At 36.9% G+C, this 23,476-nt stretch overlaps 1 protein-coding gene across 1 annotated transcript in view; it reads left to right on the top strand.

Annotated features, from left to right (window-relative positions):
* The window catches only part of Atg14 (autophagy related protein 14), a 125,820-nt gene that overhangs the window by 67,652 nt on the left and 34,692 nt on the right, over positions 1-23,476 (top strand). The window contains exons 6-7 of the mRNA XM_090411173.1: positions 8,247-8,419; positions 14,643-14,799. Of these exons, the coding sequence (XP_090267299.1) occupies positions 8,247-8,419; positions 14,643-14,799 (330 nt within the window). The remainder of the gene's footprint in view (positions 1-8,246; positions 8,420-14,642; positions 14,800-23,476) is intronic.

Here is a 23,476-nt window from a genome sequence, read left to right as displayed (position 1 = left end):
ACCCCAGATCTCTTGTCTCCCCTACTTCCTCCAGTATATCTCCTCCAATAGAGTATGCAGTGTCCCATCGATGGGTCCCAAACCTCAAGACCTTACATTTTGCTGCATTAAACCGACATCCCCATTCATTTCCCCATCTGTCTAGCTCAGGGGCCGCCAAAGTTATTTGCCCGTCGACCCTTTCAAGAGTTTCTTGACTTTTTATCGACCCCCTATACTTCACTATTACGTAATTATAATAGGATAAGCAAAAAAAGACGCTTATGTGAGTTTTTAGATTGTTTATTTTATAGTTGCAGTGTTTATTGTATGTATAATATAGTATAAATTATTATATTACTATTACTATCACTAGTAATATCACTGGTATTACTAGTGATATTAATAAACTACTGGTATTAATATCACTGGTATTACTACCAGCGCTGCTCAACTCTTCAACATAGAGAAGTTTAGTTCGTGAATGAATACCGATTGAATTATAATATGCATGTTGATGAATTTTAGAACATTAATGCTCACTTGTATGTCGATGCGCAAAAATGAGACTGGGATTGAATACTTGTAAGTATCAGTAAATACGAACCACGCACGTGTTGCAATCTCACTCCCACTGCGCCGGCCAGCAGGAACCACCAACATCAGTTTATTGGTAAATACATCATTTTGGCCTACTTGATTGGCCTCAGTAACTATTTTCATGACCTTACTCCATCTTACAGGTCCTATTCATGGACCTGTAAGATGGAGGTACTGATCACACGATTCATCTTAATTGCGTTGTCATTATCTCCATTTCTTTTGTCATGGAGGTAATACAAGTTAACCGAATTAAATATTACCCATACAATGATGTCTTATATTTTTCTGTCGAACGCTGAGCCCAAATCGACCCCTAACAATGTCATATCGACCCCTTTGGCGACCACTGGTCTAGCTTATTCAAATTCTCTTGCATGACTACCACATCCGCACTATTACTAATAACCCTTCCAAGCTTCACATTATCCGCAAACAACTGAACATCCCCCCTGCAATCCACTGACAATGTCATTGATATAAAAGTTAAACAATGTAGGTCCCAGTACTGAGCCCTGTGGAACCCCACTGCCCCCTTGAAACTACCCCACCATATATTACTCTCTGATACCTATCGGACAGCCAATCCTGAATCCAGTTGACCAACCTGACATCCAAATCCATGTGCTGCAACTTAAATATCAGCTTATCATGTGGCACACTGTGAAATGCCTTCGCTGAATCCAAGAAAATGCCAGTATATTATATGTCTTTCCCTCATCTGTTGCTCTTGTAACTTGATTATAAAAGGCTAGCATATTACTAAAACAAGAGTGCTCCCCTCACAAATCCATGTTGACTCTCACAGACAACATGACCCTCATCTGCCCAATGTTGTACACGGTCCCTAACTAATTTCTTCAAGATCTTAACTATTACTGATGACACACAAACTGGCCTATAATTAGACACTTCTAGTCTGCTACTGCCCTTATGCAATGGCACTATTTTACCTTCCTTCCATTCCCTGAGCACCTTTCCTGTAGCTAGACTTTCATCGAAAAGCCAGGTCAAAGGAGCTGTCAGTTCCTTAGCACATTCTCTCAAAACTTGTGGTGAAATACCATCTGGTCACACGGCTTTACTGACAACCAGAGTACTTAGTATTCAGAACACGTTCTACTCCTGCACCTCTAAACCTCGAACCTGCCCTATCCCTCTAGTATTAAAATTTACTCCTCCAGGATGAAATACACCAATAGTGCTCATTGAACAATTCCACTATGTCCTCTGCATCAGTTACTCTATTCCTATTTTTATCTCAAATCTCATTCTTCCACAATCATTTCTCCTCCTACTGGCCACATAGCTAAAAAAATTACCTAGGGTTTTCTTTGGATCTTAGAGCCAATCTGTTCTCATATTCCAGTTTCGCCTTCCTTACCATACTAGTCACTCTCCTGGCCTGTGTCTTATATTCTTCATGCATCTGCTCTTCACCTGTCTCCTTATATCTCTGCCATAGCCTCATTTTCACATTTAGCTTCTGTTTAATATTGTTTGTCATCCACTTTACACCAAATTGTGTTCTCTTCTTATATTGTGGAATGCAGCTTACTATCGCTGCTAACAAATATCATCATCATCAAATCAAATTCCTGCCATGTATCCTCAAGGGATGTATCGGATATGATAGTACTACATGAAAAAAATTACATGATTACTAACTTCCTATCTACAATTTTCCTCAAAATCAGTCTGTTACTTGTCAAGACTCCAACATTATCAGATCTTATATTTCTATCTTTTAAGGCACTTTGTACCGTATCAATCCGCCTATATCTTGGTCTTCCTCTTGGTCGTTTTGCTGCCAACCTGGCAGAGAACACTTGTTTTGCTAATCTTTCTTCGACCATTACTCCATACTTCAAGGATATCTTTTTCTCCCATTTTCATGTCACCTTTATCATCTCTAACTTCTTTTACAGCACTCTTTCCTCCATTCCTAAGCTCCTTCATCAACCTCCAGAATATTTTGCCACCTTCTTGATATTTATTTTCTATATTCTTGCCAAAGTCCTCCCATGACTTGTGTTTAGCTAGTTTTACACAGTGTTTAGCATTCTTGCATTTGTCTCTATATTCTCTAAGAGCACAAGCTGACTTATTTGCCAGGAACTTTTGATATGCTTTCTTCTTTTCCTTCACTGCCTCTTTAACTTCCTGTGTCCATCATGGAGTTCTTATTTTTCTATCCTTGCAGACAACCTCACCACATGCCTCTCTGGCTGAATCAATCAGGGTTTTCTTCAAGGCTTGCCACTGAATCTCCAAGGTTTGATTCCTGTTCTCAAACTCTTTCATTTTTTTTCTTCAATAATCTTTGTGTATTTTAGTCTACAGTTCACATTTGAGAGCTGCTCAACTTTTATTTGCTTTAAAACTTTCTTACATGTTACTCTTTTCAATATGAAATTCAATTTTATCCTGCTCAAGACTAAATAGTGGTCACTTCCAATTTCAAATCCTCTGTACACTCTAGTGTTCTGCACCAGGGAGAAAACATCACTATCAACAATAACATAGTTAATGAGACTTTTCTTATTCCTTGCCTCTTCTCTCCATGTGAATTTGTGCACATTTTTATGCTGGAACATGTAGTTCCATGTCCTGAGCAGAAATCCAACAGATATTTGCCATTATTATTAGCTTTGCTCTTTTCTCCAAATTTTCTCAAAATATTTTTGTATGTCTCATAATCATTTCCTACTCTGCTATTTAGATCCCAACAAGGACCAACTTTTCCTTTTTCATTGTGTCAGTTGCTTTTTCTAAAGCCTCAAAAAATTCCTCCACTTTTATCTTAGCAGAACCTTCTGTGGGACCATAGGCACAAATAAGTCTCATTATCCGGTTCCCCATTCTCATATTATCCCACATTACTCTACTGCCGTTCAAGAAGATTAGCCTCGTATTTTGTGTTGAATACTATAGCTACTCCTTCTTTTCCTTGATTGTCATTGCCTGAATATAACATTTTGTATTTATTGCTCAGAAAGAGCTCACCAGTTTTTGTCTTTTTTGTTTCAGTCACCCCTATTATGTTGATCTGGTACTTATCTAATTCCTCAGCTAGCTCCATTTCTTTGCCATTCAGGCTTCATACGTTGATAATACCGATCTTTAACTCTGGTGATGTTGAGTTGGGGTTTGTTTTCAGATTTGTTCCAGTAGCTGAGTTTTCACTGTTCGAAACTGCGCCCTCGTTTAACCGGGTGACGCCCCAGCCGACATGAAATTTTGTCATGTTGTACCATCATTTTTTATTTTGGTTTAACCAATAAGAATACAATTTGGTGAACTAAATCCCAAATTGCCAGCCCATCCTCATTCGTTCAGTATCCAAGTAGATACCCAACTGGTTGCACAATGAGAAGGTGAGGATTGGACATTAGGTCAGAAGCCCTGGTCGTTTCTCTGCATTCCTTTAAAGGCTATGTGGAGGTCTCCTCTCAGTTATACAGCATTGACCCTTAAGCACCCTGCTAACAAATATTCCTTCACAATTTCCCAATCACTAATGATATCCCTGCCTTCCAATTCTTCTCTCCATGAAACTTCTCCAAGTTGATGTCTAAGACTACGTAATCACCTGCCGTATAATTCCACATATATTCCTGTCTCTTTGATACTCCTGCATATCTATTCATCTTCCAAGTGAAAACCACATGGTCACTCTCTCCAACTGGTGGGAGAGATGTCATCTCGCTTATTATCAGCTCTTCTGATGCTATGACCAAATCCAAACTCTTGAACCTCTTGTTCTCTCTATTACATGTTGCCTAAGATATTTGTCCCTCAAGAATTCTGGAAATTCTATTACCTTCCGATCTTAGGAAACAAACATGGGTCCTTTCTCCGGGATTTGTGAGATCTCCTCTTATTATTTGTGAGCGTCAGGAACTTGGCGGCATGAAACTCTGGGATCTACTTTCGTCTAGGAACAACTTAAATTAGTTGTTTTGCCTTTTGGCATCTAATGGCTGGAATGCAGGTCCCGTTGATGATTGCGAATCATCTTCCACAGTGATTAGCAAAACTCTGTTGCTGTAACGTACATCGTATCCCGGTAGCTGCTCGATCCTCGCTGACCTCCTTGCCTTCTTGATCCCGTAACTCTCTCGTCGGAACTCTGCTTGAGCTCGTGACTTCTTGCTGACCAACGAAACACTAAAAAGCCCCCTTTCTTGCCATAGCAAACTGCCTTTTATATGGCTCCAATGACCTTGGGTTATGCTACGTATTAATCCCCTGGATATTATGTTCTGCACCTGCCACCTTTTTTCGGTCGATGCATTAAGGTGGGAAATCCCCATGAATAATTGACCTTCGTGATTGCAGTTGCCCCAGTCATACACTAATACAGCAATCTGTCTGGAAGTTTCTTTAGACACAAATTAATTCATCTTTGACTTTCTTTGTTCTTTCACAAGAACTTTGGGCAGTTATATTACTTCATAATTCACAACATTTTATTTCCATATTGTTAAATACAACAAATTTTGTTAATTAATTATAAGCATTTTGAATGGAATTTTGTTTACCAGTAAAATCAGTATATAAGGTATTTTTGTATAAAAGTCCTTCTACATGATTTTACACTACATTCGAGGCACCTCGGAAAAAATTACCAAAATCCTAAAAAAACATGACTTGACCTCTTGTTACAGACCATATAGAAAATTGGAATCCCTTATCTGCTCCACTAAAGACCAACCACTCCCCTAGGCCTGCCTGGTGTATACCAGGTCCCTTGCAGCTGTAATTTGTCCTACTTTGGCCAAACAGGCAGGACAGCGAATATCAGAATTTTAGCATGCAAGGACTACACCCAGTTTCACCAGTACAGCTACTCTGATCTTGCAGACCATGCTCTGGATACACGCCACAGAATACATTGGAAGAAAGCCACAATAATACATCGTAGCAAGTTCAAATTTGAAAGACTATTTATGGAATCAGCTTCAGCCCTAAGAAACATGCCAAACCTCAACAAATTTGGTTTCATGAGACTGCCCCAAATTTGGGAGACTTGCGTCAGGAGACCTTCAGCCCAATGGCCAAGAATACCTACATAGCTTGCTAGGGGGGCACCATCAGGACTTTTAGGAAAACCAAAGCTCCCTCGCTTCGTTTCTCATTTACTATGTTTAGTGCCTGCGTGCAGGTGTCTTTATTGTAAGTTCCTTTGAAGATGCCAAAATATTGGAAATATATTAAAGTTTAATTGAATGTATATTCTATTGTACGTTGTAATTTCCTGATCTGATCTGATCAAAGGTATCTGGACACCTACTCGAAACTGTAATCAGAATTTTCCTGTGACGCACTTTCCAGTAGTCGACATTAATATGGGGTGAGTCCAACCTTCGCTTCTATGACAGCTCTAACTCTGCCTGGAAGACTCTCTTCCAGGTGTTGGAACGTCTCTGGACGAATGGCAGCCCATTTTTCCTGAAGAGCTGCAGTCAGAGCAGTTCTTGATGTCGGGGTTTGGAGCGAAGTCAGCATTCTAATTCATCCCAAAGGTGTTCTTTGGGATTCAGATCAGGGCTCTAGGCCAGCCAGTCCATTTCTCGAATGTTCACAGACTTTGCTTTATGTCAGATAGCATTGCCATGCTGATACAGACAGTAGTCATCACTGAATTCATCTTCTACCATAAATAATATGCAATGAATCGAAATGTCCTTGTACCCTTCTGCATTTAGATTTCCATGTAGTGTTACGAGAGGGCCAAGTCCATTCCATGAAAAATACACCCACACTGTAACACCACCTCCTCCAAATTTCATTGTTGGCACTACACATGCTTGCAGGAATCATTCTCCAGGCATTCGTCAGACCCAGATCCTCCCATCAGACTGCCACATGGTAAAGTGTGATTCATCACTCCAAATCACACGTTTCCAGTTGTCCACTGTCTAGTGGCATCGCTCTTTACACCAGGTGGCACTTAGCGTTCACAGGAGAAATATTTGGTTTGTGGGCAGCTGCTCGACCACAGAACCCCATTCCTCTTAACTCTTGATGCATAGTCATGGCGCTGGCTGGACAGTTAGTAGTACTGCAAAACTCATGGGCAATCGTTTCACCTGATGTCTGGCGATTTCCAGAAACCACCTTCTTCAATGCTCGACAGTCCCCGTCTGTCATTAAATGCTGCCTACCTGACCATGGTTTTATTTTGTTTGTCCCTTCACGTTTCCACTTCACAATCGCGTCGCCAACTGTTGACTTGGGCAACTTGAGGAGGGTTGAAATGTCTCTGACAGATTTCTTACTGATTTGACAACCAATAACTAGTTCACGTTCGAAGTCACTGAGCTCCCTTGACCTATGAACAGCACAGAGCTCCGTGCCTCCTTTTATACCAGTAAGCGAGTCATAGTGACATCTAGACGTCAGTTTACAAATACTTTGATCAGATAGTCCACTATCATTCCAGCCTTTTCAATTTATAGAAATAATTGCAGTTGGGAAACATTCAGTTTTTTTTTACTTATGTTAACCAACCTAGAGAAGATGCTGTCAGCCATATAGACAGTGAAACATGTTGAGGAAATACATCTAGTGTTAATAAAAGCAAACAAACATCTGAGTTAAAACCTGGTTATTTATTATTCATGCAAATCTACTCAGTGAATTACTCATTAAACTGGAAAATCACATCTGATAATGGAGTACTCACATGCATGAAAAACATTTGGAATCATACTTGACAGCATTAATCCCATTGAAAGAATATGTAGATTTGAATTGCCCAGATAATTATAATCTACATTCTACCTTGTTGGAGTTTCCCATTGTAGATGTGCCTATGTTCTACATCGTAAACAACTATGCTGTTTTGTGGTTCCAAGATAGACTGACAAAGTTACATGAACTAATGAATAATGCAGCTGGTTGGCTACAGTTACTCCCGACTTTATGAGTACATCCTTCTCCTACTGTACATGTAATTTTTATTGTTTTTAATGTTCTAAATTTCAATTTATTGTAAATCACATAAGTAAGCAAAGTAATAAAAAAAAGAAAAAAAGGTTTGGTACAAACAAATGCAACATGCAATGAAGTATAATATAAACAGGTTGAGTTATGTGTTATGTTTGAAACTAAAAAAGTATTCATACACAATTGGAAGAGGGAGGATATGAAACTCTGACTCCTATCCTATCTTGTTCCCTCAGCCATATGGCTGGTGGGAGTAGCTGTGTGCTACCATACTAGGGAGATGATTATGAGCAAGGTGGTTTCCCATTGCCCTCCTTGTTGTAGTATATTTTATGACTGTAGCCATGCGTGTTCACGGGACCGGATTGCCTGTTTTTGAGGGAGGGGGGAACCCCTTTACCTCTGTATAAGACCGGTTAACGCACCTTTAGTCGAAAGAGACCAGATAAAGGTTCTTCATATCACTGATGGATATTGAACCCAGCTCTTTCTGACCAAAGGACTTCAGTCTATACTGAATGAGCTATGGAGGCTCCTCAAAACTTTGACTTAATCACTGCTAAAGCAGTCATTCATTATATTTCTTAGTTGTGGAAAAAAAAGCCCTTGTTGTAATATGTGAATGAATTTTTTTTCTTATTTTGTTGCTTCAGAAATAACTTGCTTTTCATGCCTATATTTATAAGGTATATAAACCTGATTTTGTTGTGTAGTGATGAGGAGAGTCCTGTAGAATCACCATTAGCAGAACTTGAAGAAGCCCAGCAGACAACATATGTTCGAGGACACTGGGTATTTACAAGAAGCAAGGAAGCAGAAGTCCAGTACAGAGTTATAGAATCTTGCCTTCCAGGAAGTGGAAATTATTCTGACTATTCTCTATCGGGTTAGTTGTATTTCTCTGCCTTATCATTGTATTGTTTATTATTACACGCTGTACAAGTTTTTCATCCTCTTGGATGATGCTTAATGATTGTGGTTTATTTATTTTTTGCTGTGTAGTGATTACAAAAAAAAAAAAAAAAAAAAAAAAAACAGACAAAAAATATATTTTATCGAAAACTAGTTTTCTCATTCTTTATTAAAAGTATAAAAAAATTGGATGGAGTGCTTAAAGGTCAAAGCTGTATAACTGAGAGACCTCCACATAGCCTTTAAAGGAATGCCGGTGGGAGGAACCCCCCCTTTCAAGTCATCAGAATTCAAAGAGAACTGGCCTACCAGTCCGAAACTTGGGGTTTGGGCGGCGTAGGTGTCGGGGAGGGGGGGGGGGGGGGCAGTAGAAATATAAGATCTGGTAATGTTGGAGTCCTTACAGGTAACAGACTGATATGGAGGAAAATTGTAGATAGGAAGTTAGTAATGATGTAAATTTTTCATGTAGTACTATCATATCCTGTATACTCCTTGAGGGTAAATGGCAGGAATTTGATGATGATGAAAATATTGGATTAGATGATTAAAAATATATTTAAAAATAGCAATGGATAACATATATTATAACTGCTGCTAGCATGTTCCCTTTGAGGATGACAAGCAATGCTTTATAATTAATTATTTGTTTGTAGATGAATTTTCTGATCATATTGGTTGTTTAGAGTGGTTTTGTAATTTGTGTGTGTATATATATATATTTATAAAATTAATATTTAACTGACTAGAACCCGAGAAAGTATAACACAAAAAACTTTAATAAATCACGACTAGTTTCATTGGTGTCCCGACTTCTTCAGGTGAGTAAGAAATAACACAAAACTTGTAGACATCAAGATGTAAGAAGTAAGATGTCTTACTTCCACAGAAAAAGACCCTCAAACAGAACTTAACTTCCTGAAAAACACCTTCTTAAATAATGGATATTCATCTCATAACATCACTAAACGTTTGAGACCACATCAACAACCTCGACAAGAAGATGAATCCAACCCTATCACTCGCATACTGTTACCATTTATTAGCTCTCTTACCCCAGAACTCTCTAGGATTATGAAGAAATTCAACATAAAGACCAACTACACAACTCTGCCAAAACTTCGTTCTTTTCTGAGTCGACCAAATGACAACCAACTACATTTTCCTGGTGTTTATAAAGTTATGTGTGACTGTGGTTGACCTTATTTTGGTCAGACAGATAAATCTATTTCACTATGTCTTGAGGAACATAGACGTGACATCTCCTACAGTAGAACACGAGCGAGCGCCCTTTCCAGTCATGTTCTTTTCTCTGCCAACTCTAACCTCGAAGAATGTCAACACCAAGTTGATTGGGACCGCACAACCAATTTATATATGTGCAATGATGAATTTGAAAGACTAATTGTAGAATCCAAAGAAATAGTTCTGGACCCTTCACACATGAAACAATCTGAGCTACAATTTGTTTGATTCCCGTAGCACAGTAATCCAGTATTGGTGCTCTAAAATTAGCTGTCACTCACATTCAATTCTTGCTAACAATAGCACATGGTCACCAATTCGAATATGACTGTTACTATTCTTCTTTTTATTAAGCTGGAAAGTCCATGTTTTTTACCTTGTTAGTTTTATAAGTTTTGTGTTATTTCTTACTCACCTGAAGAAGTCAGGACACCGATAAAACTAGTCGTGATTTATTAAAGTTTTTTGTGTTATACTTTCTCGGGTTCTAGTCAGTTAAATATTAATTTTATAAATGTATACATCCCAAGTCAATCCTACTAACAATATATATATATATATATATATATATATATATATATATATATATATATAATATGTGTATTAACACATATACAAATATGTGTACATATACACACACGCATATATATATATATATATATATAATCATACATGCACACACACGCACTAGGGGCACTGGTGCCTACAGCCCCCCCCCCCCATGTTCTGGACTGGTAGGCTGATTCTCCTTGAATTCTGATGACTCGAAAGTGGGTTCTGCACCTATGATGCCCCCCCCCCCCCCGCTTTTAGACCGGTTATCCTTGAATTCTGATGCCTCGAATTTAATTTTGACCCCCCCCCCGAGTTCCGAACTGGTTGGCCAGTTCTACTTGAATTTTGAAGACTTGACGCTCAGGGTAGCCCCTGAGTTTCAAAACGTTTCAAATAACTTGACAAAAAAAACTTATCATTTTATATATATAGGGTAGATTTTATTATTATTATTTTAATAAACTACATAAACATATTGAAATGTTTGCCTCTGATGTGATTGTGTAAAAATCTCACATAATCGTTTCGTTTGTTATGTTTAATTTTAGAAATGTTTTATATGCTCGTGCATTTTTGTGCATGCACACGCACTGTTTAGAAAGAAGTCGATGGACACTATTTGCAAGATGTATTGTGCCATGTGTGAGTTACGTGTTTCTAGCCAGTATAAATTTCAGGAATGTGATGCTCCCAAGTAGCACTGTGTCCAGGTGAAATGGCTGCGAGATGGGAACTGACAAGTTTGAAAGAGGCATTGTGATAGGAAGCCATTTTGCAAGCCTATCTTTTGGGTGCATGTTGAATGTGAAGTTCCGGACATCGACTGGAACAGGAATCTGCACAAAAACATTCAGAACCAAAGCTCACAACATGGATTTTCATGGTAAGACCAAATATGCAAGCCTCACATTATCTAACCAACATGCAGCATCATCTTCAGTGGTGCAAAGGGTGTGTACAGTAAGAGGATGCTTGGCAAGCTGTGTTATGGAGTGATGAATCATGCTACACCCTCTACTGAGGTTGGATGGGTAATGCCAACTATGAAATTTGGAGGTGACAGTATAATTGTATGGCCTCAGAACTCTTTGTGCCATGAACATTGAACTCCAAGAGGTATCTGAACATTACTACAGAACTGACCATTGTGAATTTCAGCAAGACACTGTAACTTGTCATAAGATTGCTGTTGTATTTTGTAGAAATGAATGTCACCATATTTACTGGCCTTCAAAGAGACCTGATTTTAACCCTGTTGAACATCCAGGACCTCATTACATTTCTACAGAAAGGATGATCTAAAATTCTCATTGGTCACTGTCATATGCTTGTGAAAAGTATGCCCCGTAGGATTGCTGCAGTGAAAGAAGGTCCTACATCTTATTGAGGTTGGCACCATGGCTGTTTTACTCACACTATGGTGTCCATTGACTTCTTTCCAAGCACTGTATATGATAGAGTAATATAAAATTACATATATAATTTTTTCATATTTAATGTTAATTTGTATATGTTAGTATTAATGAAACTGCCACAAATGAGTAGTAAACTTGCTTATTGTATATTGTAATCCTTAGGGAATAACACAGGAATGTTGTATGTATATTTCGTATGTTTGTTTATAGTAGTATTCGTATGTTACACTATTAATAATTGTAATGGTAATTACTGTACAATGTGCAGCACTGTAGTAACAGCAGCCATTTTGGTACTTGAGTTTTGCTTTTAATTTTGGTAATAGACATGTGCATTAGTTATTAGAATAGTTATTGCTGAGTAATGGGAATGCTAGCAAGGAAGGAAAGCAGAAAAGGTCTAATATACTACTGAGTTAAGTTCTTTAATCTCAAAAGATTTTATATACATCTTTAATTATGTTCCAGAGATATGGAAATGTGAAGTTAATAATTGAAGGACAAATAATATACCATGCCTTTTGTATACGAGAATATTTTGTGCTCAATGAAAGGCAAGTAATATATATTCCAAGGAGCAGTATGGTATCTGCAATAAAAGTCCTTGTATTGGAAATGTATTTGGATTTGCTCAATTAATATATTCCTATTGTTTGAGTGATTCTTCTAATGAAATTTTCTGAAATGCCTACTTCAGAAAATTGAAAGAAAGATGCATTAAGAAAATTGGAAAACATTCAATTATATTGTCCATGTGAGATCTTTAGCTATTGTATTTAAGGAATTTAAGGTAAAATTGATGCTTCAAAGGAAATTTTGATGTGGCTAAGTGAAACGGAACTTTCAGCTGAATGTTGTGTTCAATCTGTTTTATGAAGTATTTGATGTTATATCTCAGAATTGTGTTTAACTCTGAGTCAGAGAGTGAGTGATATATATTTTGAGCTCAAATTGTGCATTTCTTAGAATGACCATTTAATTATTTTTTTGTATGAATTAAGAAGTTAGAAATTAATTCACTACTTTTAATTCCATAGGTAATATGAAGTCAGATCTCTTTAGAGAGATAGTTTAATGTACAGAAGTTGTTTGTTCTATATATTTATATGCTTTACACTAAATAGTTAATTTTTTTTTTAAATATTTGAGCATCATTTTTTGAATATACACATGTTGATCCTTGAAATCAATGCACCATCATGAACATGAATCTGAAACATTCTAACAAAGTAAAATAAAATTATATAATATTATGTTATTATCTTGTTCCACGACTGACTTTAATAATTTTTAATAATAATAATAAGGTTTAGAATAAAAGTGGGGAATAATGTAATTGGAGCAATTATACTCTTTCAAATTATAACAAATTGGTGCAGTTGATTTACAGGATTGATCTACACTTCAGTCTCTATATATTGTATTAATTTATATTTATCAAAATCAAGTTTAATTTTTTTAAAAAAGCCATATATAGGTTATGCCAGTTTTGCTCTGCTTTATGAACAGATTGCTGCTGCTCGTCCTACTCTTGCTACTACGAATACAGCCATCAGCTGATTACATTCTGAGCTCTCAGTGATCTTCAACCTGAGCTGAAGATCACTGAAATGTCTAAGGTTATTTTCAATTACCTTGGACATTTTAGATGCCTCTGCTCAGAAATACACATCAAGAAAGTACAACAGTCTTTTCAGTTCTAAATCCCATCCTCAAGTTCAGCTTCTTCATGCCATAGTTAACCTGTCATCAAAAAGTCTTGGTCACAATTTTGCCATAGCACCAAAACAAGTACTGGTATTGGAACTTGTTTAATATTGGAAGCAAAATCCATAATATGGCTCTAGAAAGAGGTAACAAAATTAATCTTGATGTCGTCAACATTCTTTCTCAAGCTTCACCTTCCAAAAGTAATTATCATTGCCAACTCAGCATCCTTAAGAAGCTACAAAAAAAGGTAATAGTATATTCATTGCCAGAGCAGATAAGAGTAGCACCACAAGTAATCCTTAACACCAGTGATACAATAAAAAAATTATATCATTCTCAGAGATTGTTCTACCTATATTCCATTGAATTATGATCCCAGTAAATCTTAGATTAAAATATTAAAGTCTACTCAAAAAACAAAAAAAACCTTCAGTTGTTGTTCAATCCCAGATATACAATTTACCTAAAGTTCACAAACCCAATTCCTTCCTGGAGATCTATAATAAATGTTAATGATCCCCCCCCTTTGCCTATTATAAATTATCGTAATGATTAACGAAATCATCCAACCTCTGAGGGGGGGGGTGGCTACAGAATCTGCACTGTCTCTCAGAAACTGACCTAATCTGAATAAATATGGATGCATGAAACTTCCCAAAATATGGAAAATGTTAATCCTCCAAGATTCCACTTTATAACCAAGACTTCCATCAGACACCCAGGATGCCCCACCTAGTTGTCGCTAGGCTTCATTCTACGTTTCATTTAATTTTGTGTTGCAAGTTTATATTGTACATGCTAAAGATGTCTCTGTGACAGATGGAGTATTGGAAGAATTAAGTAGTATTTTTAATTCTTTTACAGTGTTATACTCTATTAAATTCCCATGAAGGTCTTTAAAGATTGTATGTGAAATTCACTGTCAGTGTGAGACCATCACTGTACTTATTAGAGGGACTGAAGTGACTTAATGTTCCATGCTTGATCCCTAGCACAAGTTTCCAGATTATTTAACCTTTAGCTAACCTGCAGAACCAAATGTAGGGTAGGTTTACAACATTTTGTGAATTGGATTCACATTAAAAAAGTTTTTCATTTGACATGTTGATTTTACCTTTATGTAATATTTTAGTATAAAGTTTATGTACTACATGCTATTTTCAATAGAAATTATATCTATTTTGTCTTGCATGCTCAGATGCAAAAAAAAAAAAAGAAATTCATTGTACTTTTTTTGAATAAAATTTGTCATTTCTTCTTGTTTTTCTTTAGTTACAGCACATAAGGATTCAGTTCCTGCAACCCAAGCAGAATTAGGACAAAGAAATCCTGTGTACAGTATTAGCGCTGCCCTAACCTATACAGCTCAATTAATATCAGTATCAGCTTTTTACTTGGATGTTCATATGCCAAAGAAATTATGCTATCAGTAAGTATGATTCATCTTCATTTGCTGGTATTGTATACTCAGGGAGTGTGGTGGTGCAGGATACTGTGATAGTCCAGCACTGCACAATATTTCACAACTAGTTTACTATCAACAGTTTTTTTTTCCAAGTTGAAAAATGTCTGAAATATTACAGCCAGAAAACATGAAATTCTAATAAATAATAATTTAATAGAATCAGTCATCTGAAAATTAAGAAATAGGAAATCATTTGGAACTTATGGCATTCATAATAAAATTCTAAAAGATGGAGGTTTAGAAATGACTGAAAACAGTTAGTGTGGAAATCTTTGAGAAAAGATAGATTCCCAATGAATGGAGAACGAATACTGCCAATGCCAATGTTTTAAAAGGCAACAAAATCTCAACCCCAAAATTGTTGAGTAACAAATCTTGAGGAATTGTGCCTACCTTAAAAATATGTACAGGAATTATCAAAGAAGAATTAAAAACAAGACTAAGTTATGATGATGAACTACAAGGATTCTGTATATGTTGATTATATTTGTTATAAAGCAATAACAGAAAAAGCAGAATTTCACAAACCAATATTTATTTATTTCATTGACTTAGAGAAGGTTTTTGACAGAATCAGATTGCACGATGTCCAGGAAGTATTAGCATTAAGAAAGATACCACTGTAAATCATTGACATGGTCAAAGATATACAGAAAATGAATATGTAATAAGATATCAGAATAAACACACACACACACACACACACACACACACACACACACACACACACACACACACACACACACACAGAAAATCCCTAAGGAAATGAATAAAAGTGATTCACAGAAGACTGAATGCTAAAGGACAATACCATTAAGTTTGATTTCAAAACTCTACTGTATATATTGTGATATTATCTCCCATTTACACCATATAATTTTAGCAATTTGAAAAGCTTTATTTTCAATAGAAATTATATCTATTTTGTCTTGGTACCTTGTTATATTCTATTTCTGGATTAGCTGGAGAATGTCATTTCTGACCCAGAAAAACCCATGAACAAAAGAAAAGATAGAAAGAACTTTCCACACATTGTAAGCAACTGTGACACATTAATAGTGGCAGTTAGCATAGAGATCAAAGGTACTACAATAAGTTTAGTTTAATCCTTTGTCAAAGTGTAAGCAAACAAAGTTTGCACTTGAAGTATCTTCAGGACCGAGGCAACTCGTGATAAAGGCGGACTAAGCCTTCGTCACTTGTCTTAGTATCTCCCATAATGCAAAGCACATCTCCTTGTGGACATGTGGTAAAGGTAGGCTAAGCTCACATCATCATAATACTATGCATTAATGGATGGGCTACTGCCCAGACTGAGTTGCCTCAGTCCTGAAGATACTTCACGTGCAAACTTTATTTGCTTACAATTTGATGAGGGATTAAACAAAATTGATTATAGTCTAACCAAGTGGGAAAAAACTTCCAACATCTTTCTCTAAATCCAGAGTAATTTAATAATAAAGTGAGACACCTTTTGACAATTTGTATAGGTAAATATGACTTCTCCATTGCTTCCACCTTGGTATCACCACCTCTGGGTCTGGCTCCCATTGACAAGACCTCAATAAAGGTCGAAACCAGTCTGGGTAGTGGCCCATCCATTAATGATAGCATTATACATGTCTGTAAGGAGATGTGTTTTGTATTATGGGAGATACTGAGACAAGTGATGAGAGCTTAGCCTACCTTTACCACAAGTTGCCTCAGTCCTGAAGATACTTCAGGCACAAACTTTGTTTGTTTACACTTTGATAAAGGATTCAACTAAATTTATTACAGTCTAACCAAGTGGGGAAAAACTTCCGACAAAGGTACTTGATCACACATAAGAATCTTGCATTCACTCATTGAGAACAAGGTCGACAACTACAACAACAATAATTAAAAGAAAAATACTGAAGTAGTTACAGTGGTTGAATCATTGACTGCAGAAAAATGAATGTTTAGTGTGGAAATCAAGTGCTCCTATTAGTCGCTGTAGAAACTAGGCACCGTATAGGAAATGTGTGACCCAAACGACAAATCCCAAAGCTTTCCATATCCACTTCACAAGTATATGTGGAAAACACTGCCTACTTTTCTTGGCAGAAAGCCATATTTCAACTCTCTCAAACACTACTCATTTGTTTTCCCAAATTGTTCACATTCTTACTGGAATACCAGATAATCCTAGCCACTCTCCAAACACCCCAGATCACTTCCTCACTAGTGACCCAAGTAAATTGCAAATGTTGTATGTCCTCTAGGTAATTCAGACCACCATTTAGTGCTTATCTCTTCTCCCATGGAACAATGCTAATGCAGCCACTCTCAATCAAGAGTTATCTGGCATTTAACAATGCTAAGTGGAATGACCTTCATATTTCCATGCCTCATTCCCTTTGCTGAACTGTTGGTTTTGGTCTTTTAATCAGTGATATGTTCAGTATGCACTGAAGTAAACCTTACTGGAAACCTATTTCCCATTTCCAAACTGCCATTTCCTATCTAAGCATTGGTTCTCTGAAAGATGCATTAAGGCTTCAAGTGAAGCAAGCATCACACAATTGGCTTTCATCAGGAACTCCATTTCCTTTACTGCTTATGTCAAAGCATCCACAAGAAAACTATCAACACATCCAAAATGATTTTGAAAGAACCAAAAGCAGGAAATCTATGTTTTTTTTCTGGTGGTATGCAGTACTGGCACCTCTTTTCTTTTTTTCACCTTTTTTTCTTTCTTTTTAAAAATTTGCGATTTATTGCCAGAAAAATGTATTATAAATATTCCGATAGATGGTACTGTGTTCACAAATTGAATTTTCAGTTTTGATTACTCATAGGTTAGTACGCAACCAGAAACAAGAAGTTGTGTTCACTTCCGATTGCTTCCAATATCAGTTTATCAGTTTTCTATTTACTTTGCAACAGGCAGGTGTTCACTGAGTTTTGAATTAATCTAAGTTAAATCAGTGCAATCATTGTTCAAAATGAGTAAAATAAGTAGTTTACTTTATACCAATGAGCAAAAAAAGGAAGGCTGAAGAAGCAGAAATTGTTGAATCTACTTGTGATCCTGTAAAACAGAAAACTAGCACCGAAAATGCACTTGGTGAAGAGGATCACGAAACCAAGACTGAAGATCCATGTGGTCAAAAGGAAGCAGATTCTGATAATGATTGTCCTGAATGCTGGACACTTCTGCAGTTCACAGTTTCCGTCAATATCTTCAAGAAAATAAAGTCCTGGACATACTACTTCCTCTAAAGCACACTTTGGGCACAATTACAATATCTTCCACTGAATGTGAAAGGGATTTCTCTCAGATGAATCGTATAGTAACTTCATCTAGGTCATCTCTGTTTGTACGGACAACTTCTGCACTGATGTTCATCAGGATAGTAGGACCTCCTCTCACTCACTTCAACCCTAGCAAATATGTGGACTCATGGCTGCTCTGAGGTCATCATTCTGCAGTTGATACCAAAAGCAAGATGCGATCTAGAGACGACGAGGGTATATCGGAGGATATGTTAAAAGTGTGGAAGTTGCTGTAATAACATCTTCATGATGAGTACCAGGACCTTTTTTCCCAGAAAAAAATGCACTGTTCATAACTTTTCCCAACACTCCTCCCATTCCTATTTCATCCAGATGGCTCTGTTTTGTCAGCAACCACAGGAAAACCTAATCTCTTGGTTTCATATTTCCTCAAATGCATACTTAACTTATCTTGGTAAATGTTCCCAACATTCAAAGTCTTCTCTGCCCTTTGTCAGAAATAGATCAGCAGTCTTGTCCAAATTAGACAGCAAAAAGTCTACTGGTCCTGATGGCATTTTTGTAGTTATCCTGAAGATCTGAACTCAGAGCTGATCCTATCTTATGTTGCCTTTTTATGCTATTTTATTCCATTGTTATCTACTTCACAGCATTGAAATTGATCTATATTCCCAAGAAGGGTGACAAATCTCTACCATAAAACTACTATCCAGTCTCTCACCTTGATCCTCTCCAGAGTCATGAAGAGAACTACAACATCCAACTCCTACACTACATTGAAAGTACTGAACTAATAAATGACTGCGAGTATGGATTTCTTGCTGCCAGTAGACAGGGGATCTGCTTATATATTGTCATCCACCTCTGGATAAATACCATGGAAAAAGTTAAATCTCAAGTAGTTGCATTTTTGATATTTCAGGCTTTTAATGAAGTTTGGGCATGAAGGGCTATTAAGTCCCCATCATTCGGTTTGTTCAAGTTGTGAAATGGATTGGCAGCTTTCTGACGGGATGCACATTACATGTGATGGTGGATGGCTCCTTATCTTCTAACTATGCAACTAATGCTGGGATTCCATAAGGTTTTGTTCTCTCATTCTACCTTTTCTCTTTTAATATGAATGACCTACTCCCCTTGACCATTCACTGAATACAGTTTTGCTGGTGACAGTACATTGCATTCCTCCTTTTCATTCGACAAACCTTTCACTCTGCAAATCACCACAACTTCCAGAGCATTAAATTGCTATTTCAAAGTCATTCTTCAGTGGATTTCAGATAACCTTGTCAGTTTCATTGCTAGCAAACTATAGTCCTCTTTATTGGGAAATAAGACAGAACAGTTTTCTTCCAGGATTACTGTTATTACAACTTTCATTATTACAACATTCAAATCTGTAGACAAGATTTCTTTTCTTGGAATTACTCTGACATTAAACCTCTCTTGACATAAATACATTACAACCATCTCCTCAGCATCCAAGAAACTAGGATTTTCTGTTGTTCAAGGCATCACTTTAGCTCTGAACAGCTATTAAGCTTATACAAATTACAAAGAAATCTGCCTAACTATTGATTATTGCTCTCACATTTGGGAAGAAACAATTCCTTCCATTTGCTATTAAATCCATTGAAGCACAATAGCTGCTGCCTAACACCCCTTTGCAGTTCAGGTCTCAACTCATAGAACAAGCTTCTCATTCATTCCTTTTGCTGCTGTATTTTGGAACAGTCTTCCCCTCTGTTATGTGTTTGTTTGAGGAATATACTACACAGGTCTTCACAAACATGAAGTTTCTCCTCTCCCAACTTTATATCCATCCACAGTACTAATGTATTATTATTTATATCAATATTCCATGGAGTCAAGACTCATCGCAGGAGACTCGCATTGTCCATTGACACATTACCTATCATACATCTTAAACTTATTCACTGTTGACTCGACAACCATGTTAGAAATAATTATTTTAATTTCCTGACGTTTTGACCTTCATATTAAGGTCATCATCTGGAGTATACACATGTATACAGAGACAAATTATATTACATTTCACACAGTATGCTAAAGAGACAATGATTTGATCACTTCTATTGGCCTGACCTCTAGTGAAATAAATAATTGAAATAAAATAACTACATCAAAGCTATATTCTATTTAAGATAACATCAGAGAATTTTTTTTCCACAGATAGTTTTATTACAGCAAAAATGATACTCTAATTAACATGAGAGTTGTTATATTAGATTTAAGATCCTGGATTACCTACAGTCCTATTTATAATTAACTCTTAGGAAGAAAGGCTATGTGGGTAGAATATGTGCCTTCCATATTCTTGGGATTTTTAGACTATTATTATTAAGATTAGGGTGGTTGATAAGAATTCACAGGTCTCCTTAAATTTATGTTCATACCACGTTTTGGTGTAACGTAAACATCAGGTGCTTTTCCAGTCAATTCTATGTAAAGTGTTCAGGGCATGATCAGAAAGGCCAGCTGTACCATAGTTATTAAATTTACTGTGTTTGTTTCTTTTTTCTGATAGGAATTGTGCATCCTGTTTCCCCTATATAGGGCAAATTACAGGTGCAATGAATATGGTATAGTCCAGGGTGGGCCAGCTGAGGAAGTGGATCCTTGGATGAGTTGAGTAAGTTCTTTAATTTTGCAGGAGAGGTGTCTATAAGGTTGTATTTCTGTAGTATTCTGTTTATTTTATCTGATATCCCTTTAATGTATGGAATGGTTACAGTTTTATTGTAGTGTAGTTTATTTTTGTATTTATGTGTGGTCTTGCGAATGTTGATGATATTTTGGCTGTAGCCATTTTTTAGGAAGGTATTGCTGATAACTTTTAATTTATCTTTAAGTGCTTGTTCGTTGGAGCAAATCTTCTCAAAACCCTGTTTTTTAGTGTGTTAATGAACCTAGCTTTTGTGTTGGGTGGTGATAGGAGTTTGTATGTATACAAGGTGTGCCTATTAACCTTTTATACACATAAACATACTTCATCATACTCTCTTCCTCTATCTATATACTGTTGCATATGAATTTTCCATTGTTGGAAGCAGTGCTGGAAGTCATCAGGTGTTATCTGCTTCAGTAGCACTGCTGTTTTCTCCTTTACCTCATCCACTGACTGAAAATGGGTGCCCTTCAATGCATATTTCAATTTTGGAAAAAGGTAAAAGTCGCATGGAGCTAAGTCCATTGAGTAAGGTGGATGGTCCAACACTGGAATCTCTTATCAGCCAGATACTGTTTTACAGACAGTGCACTGTGTGCTGGAGCGATGTCCTGATAGGGAATCCAAGCATTGCTCTTCCACAGATCGGGTCTCCTCTTCCTCACTCGTTCTCTCAGCTTGGCCAGAACCTCAAGGTAATAATGTCTGACCCTCTGGTACCCATTCAACGATTACCACACCATTGATATAAAAAAAAAATAATAAAAAAAAAACTGATCGGCATTGCCTTCAGTTTTGACTTGCTCATTCTTGCTTTTTTCATTCTTGGTGATGTGGGAGTTTTCCAGGGCATTGATTGTCTCTTTGTTTCTGGATCCCATTGGAAAATACACGTCTCATCACATGTGATGATCTTCTCCTGCAAATCTGGCTCTGCTGTCAGCCGTTTCATGATGTCAGTGCAAATTTGTTTCCAGACATCTTTCTGCTCTTGGCACAAGTTTTTGGGAACCATTTTTCACAGATTTTGTTCATGTTCAATTGCTCATGTAAAATTTGTCGTACAATCTCCTTATCAATGTGCACCATGTCCGTTATCATCCAAATGTTTAATCAGCGATCGTTGCAGACAATTTAATTAATTTTTGCATTAATTAAACTAAAAGGATTAAACTAAATTTATTATATTCTAACCAAGTGAAAAATAAACTTTCAACATCTTCCTCTAAATCCAGAGTAATTTATTAAAAAGGTGGCACACCAATTGGCAACTCTTAAAGGTAGAGATGACTTTGCTAATGCTTCTGACTGGTATCTCCACTTGGGCCTGGCTCCCACTGAAGAGACCTCAATAAAGGTCAAAACTAGTCTGAGTAGTGGCCCCCTTAATGCATAACATTAGACATATCCGCAAGGAGATGTGTTTTGCATTATGGGAGATACTGAGATAGGAGTGTTGGTAGCTTGCTCCACCTTTGCAAAGAGTCGCCCCGCTGTTGTACCACCTTACCCCAGTCCTGAAGATACTTTCAGGTGCAAACTTTGTTTGCTCACACTTGGATAAAGGATTAAATCTCCACTTGGGCCTGGCTCCCACTGAAGAGACCTCAATAAAGGTCAAAACTAGTCTGGGTAGTGGCCCTTCCCTTAATGCATAACATTAGACATATCCACAAGGAGATGTGTTTTGCATTATGGGAGATACTGAGATAGGAGTGTTGGTAGCTTGCTCCACCTTTGCAAGGAGTCGCCTGGTGTTGTACCACCTTACCCCAGACCTGAAGATACTTTCAGGTGCAAACTTTGTTTGCTCACACTTTGATAAAGGATTAAACTAAATTTATTATATTCTAACCAAGTGAAAAATAAACTTTCAACAAGAACCAAACCTTGGAGTCTCAGTGGCAAACCCTGAAGAAGACATTGATTCAGCTAGGGAGGTATGTGGTGAAGTTGTCTGAAAGGATAGAAAAATAAGAACACCATGGTGGACACCAGAAGTTATAGAAGTGGTCCTGGAAAAGAAAAAATCATATTAAAAGTTCCTATCAAGTAAGTCAACAGATACTATAAAAGAATACAGAGAAAAATGTAAGAGAGCTAAGCTATGTGTAAAAGTAGCTAAACAAGAGTCATGGGAAGACTTTGCTAAGAGTATGGAAAATAAATATTAAGAAGGTGGCAGAATGTTCTGTAGGCTGTGTATGTAAGTAGCTTAGAAATGGAGGAAAGAGTACTGTAAAAGGAATAAAAGATGATATGCTAGATGTCTGGAGTAATTATCTTGAAAGACCTATTAATTGAATGAAGCAAACAGAACCGTACTAGAAAATTTTCAAGAGGAATGCAAAGAGTAGTAAATATCAATACTTGTGGTAGAAAAAGCTGTCAAAAACTTGAAATGTGGAAAGGCAGCTGGAGTAGATGATATTTGACTAGAAATGCTTAGTATCAAGGTATAAAAGTTTTGCAGTGGCTATACTGCATAATTCAGAGGGCCTGGTCAGAAGGTCGAATTCCCAACAATTGGAGTAGAGCTCTCATACTACCCATCTATAAAAAAAAGGGAATAAAACTGAATGTGAGAATTACAGAAGAATTTCTTCTACTAAGCGTTTAAGGTAAGATTTATACAAGCATACTGAAAAGAGTTTGAAAATGATTGTGGAAGAGATATTTGAAGAACAACAA

This window comes from Typopeltis vanoorti, chromosome 21 (assembly GCF_054136105.1).
Source record: "Typopeltis vanoorti isolate ZY-2024b chromosome 21, IOZ_Tvanoo_1.0, whole genome shotgun sequence".
NCBI classification, from domain to species: domain Eukaryota; kingdom Metazoa; phylum Arthropoda; class Arachnida; order Uropygi; family Thelyphonidae; genus Typopeltis; species Typopeltis vanoorti.
Note: the sequence above shows the minus strand (reverse complement) of the source record. Positions and strands in the feature narration are given on the sequence as shown.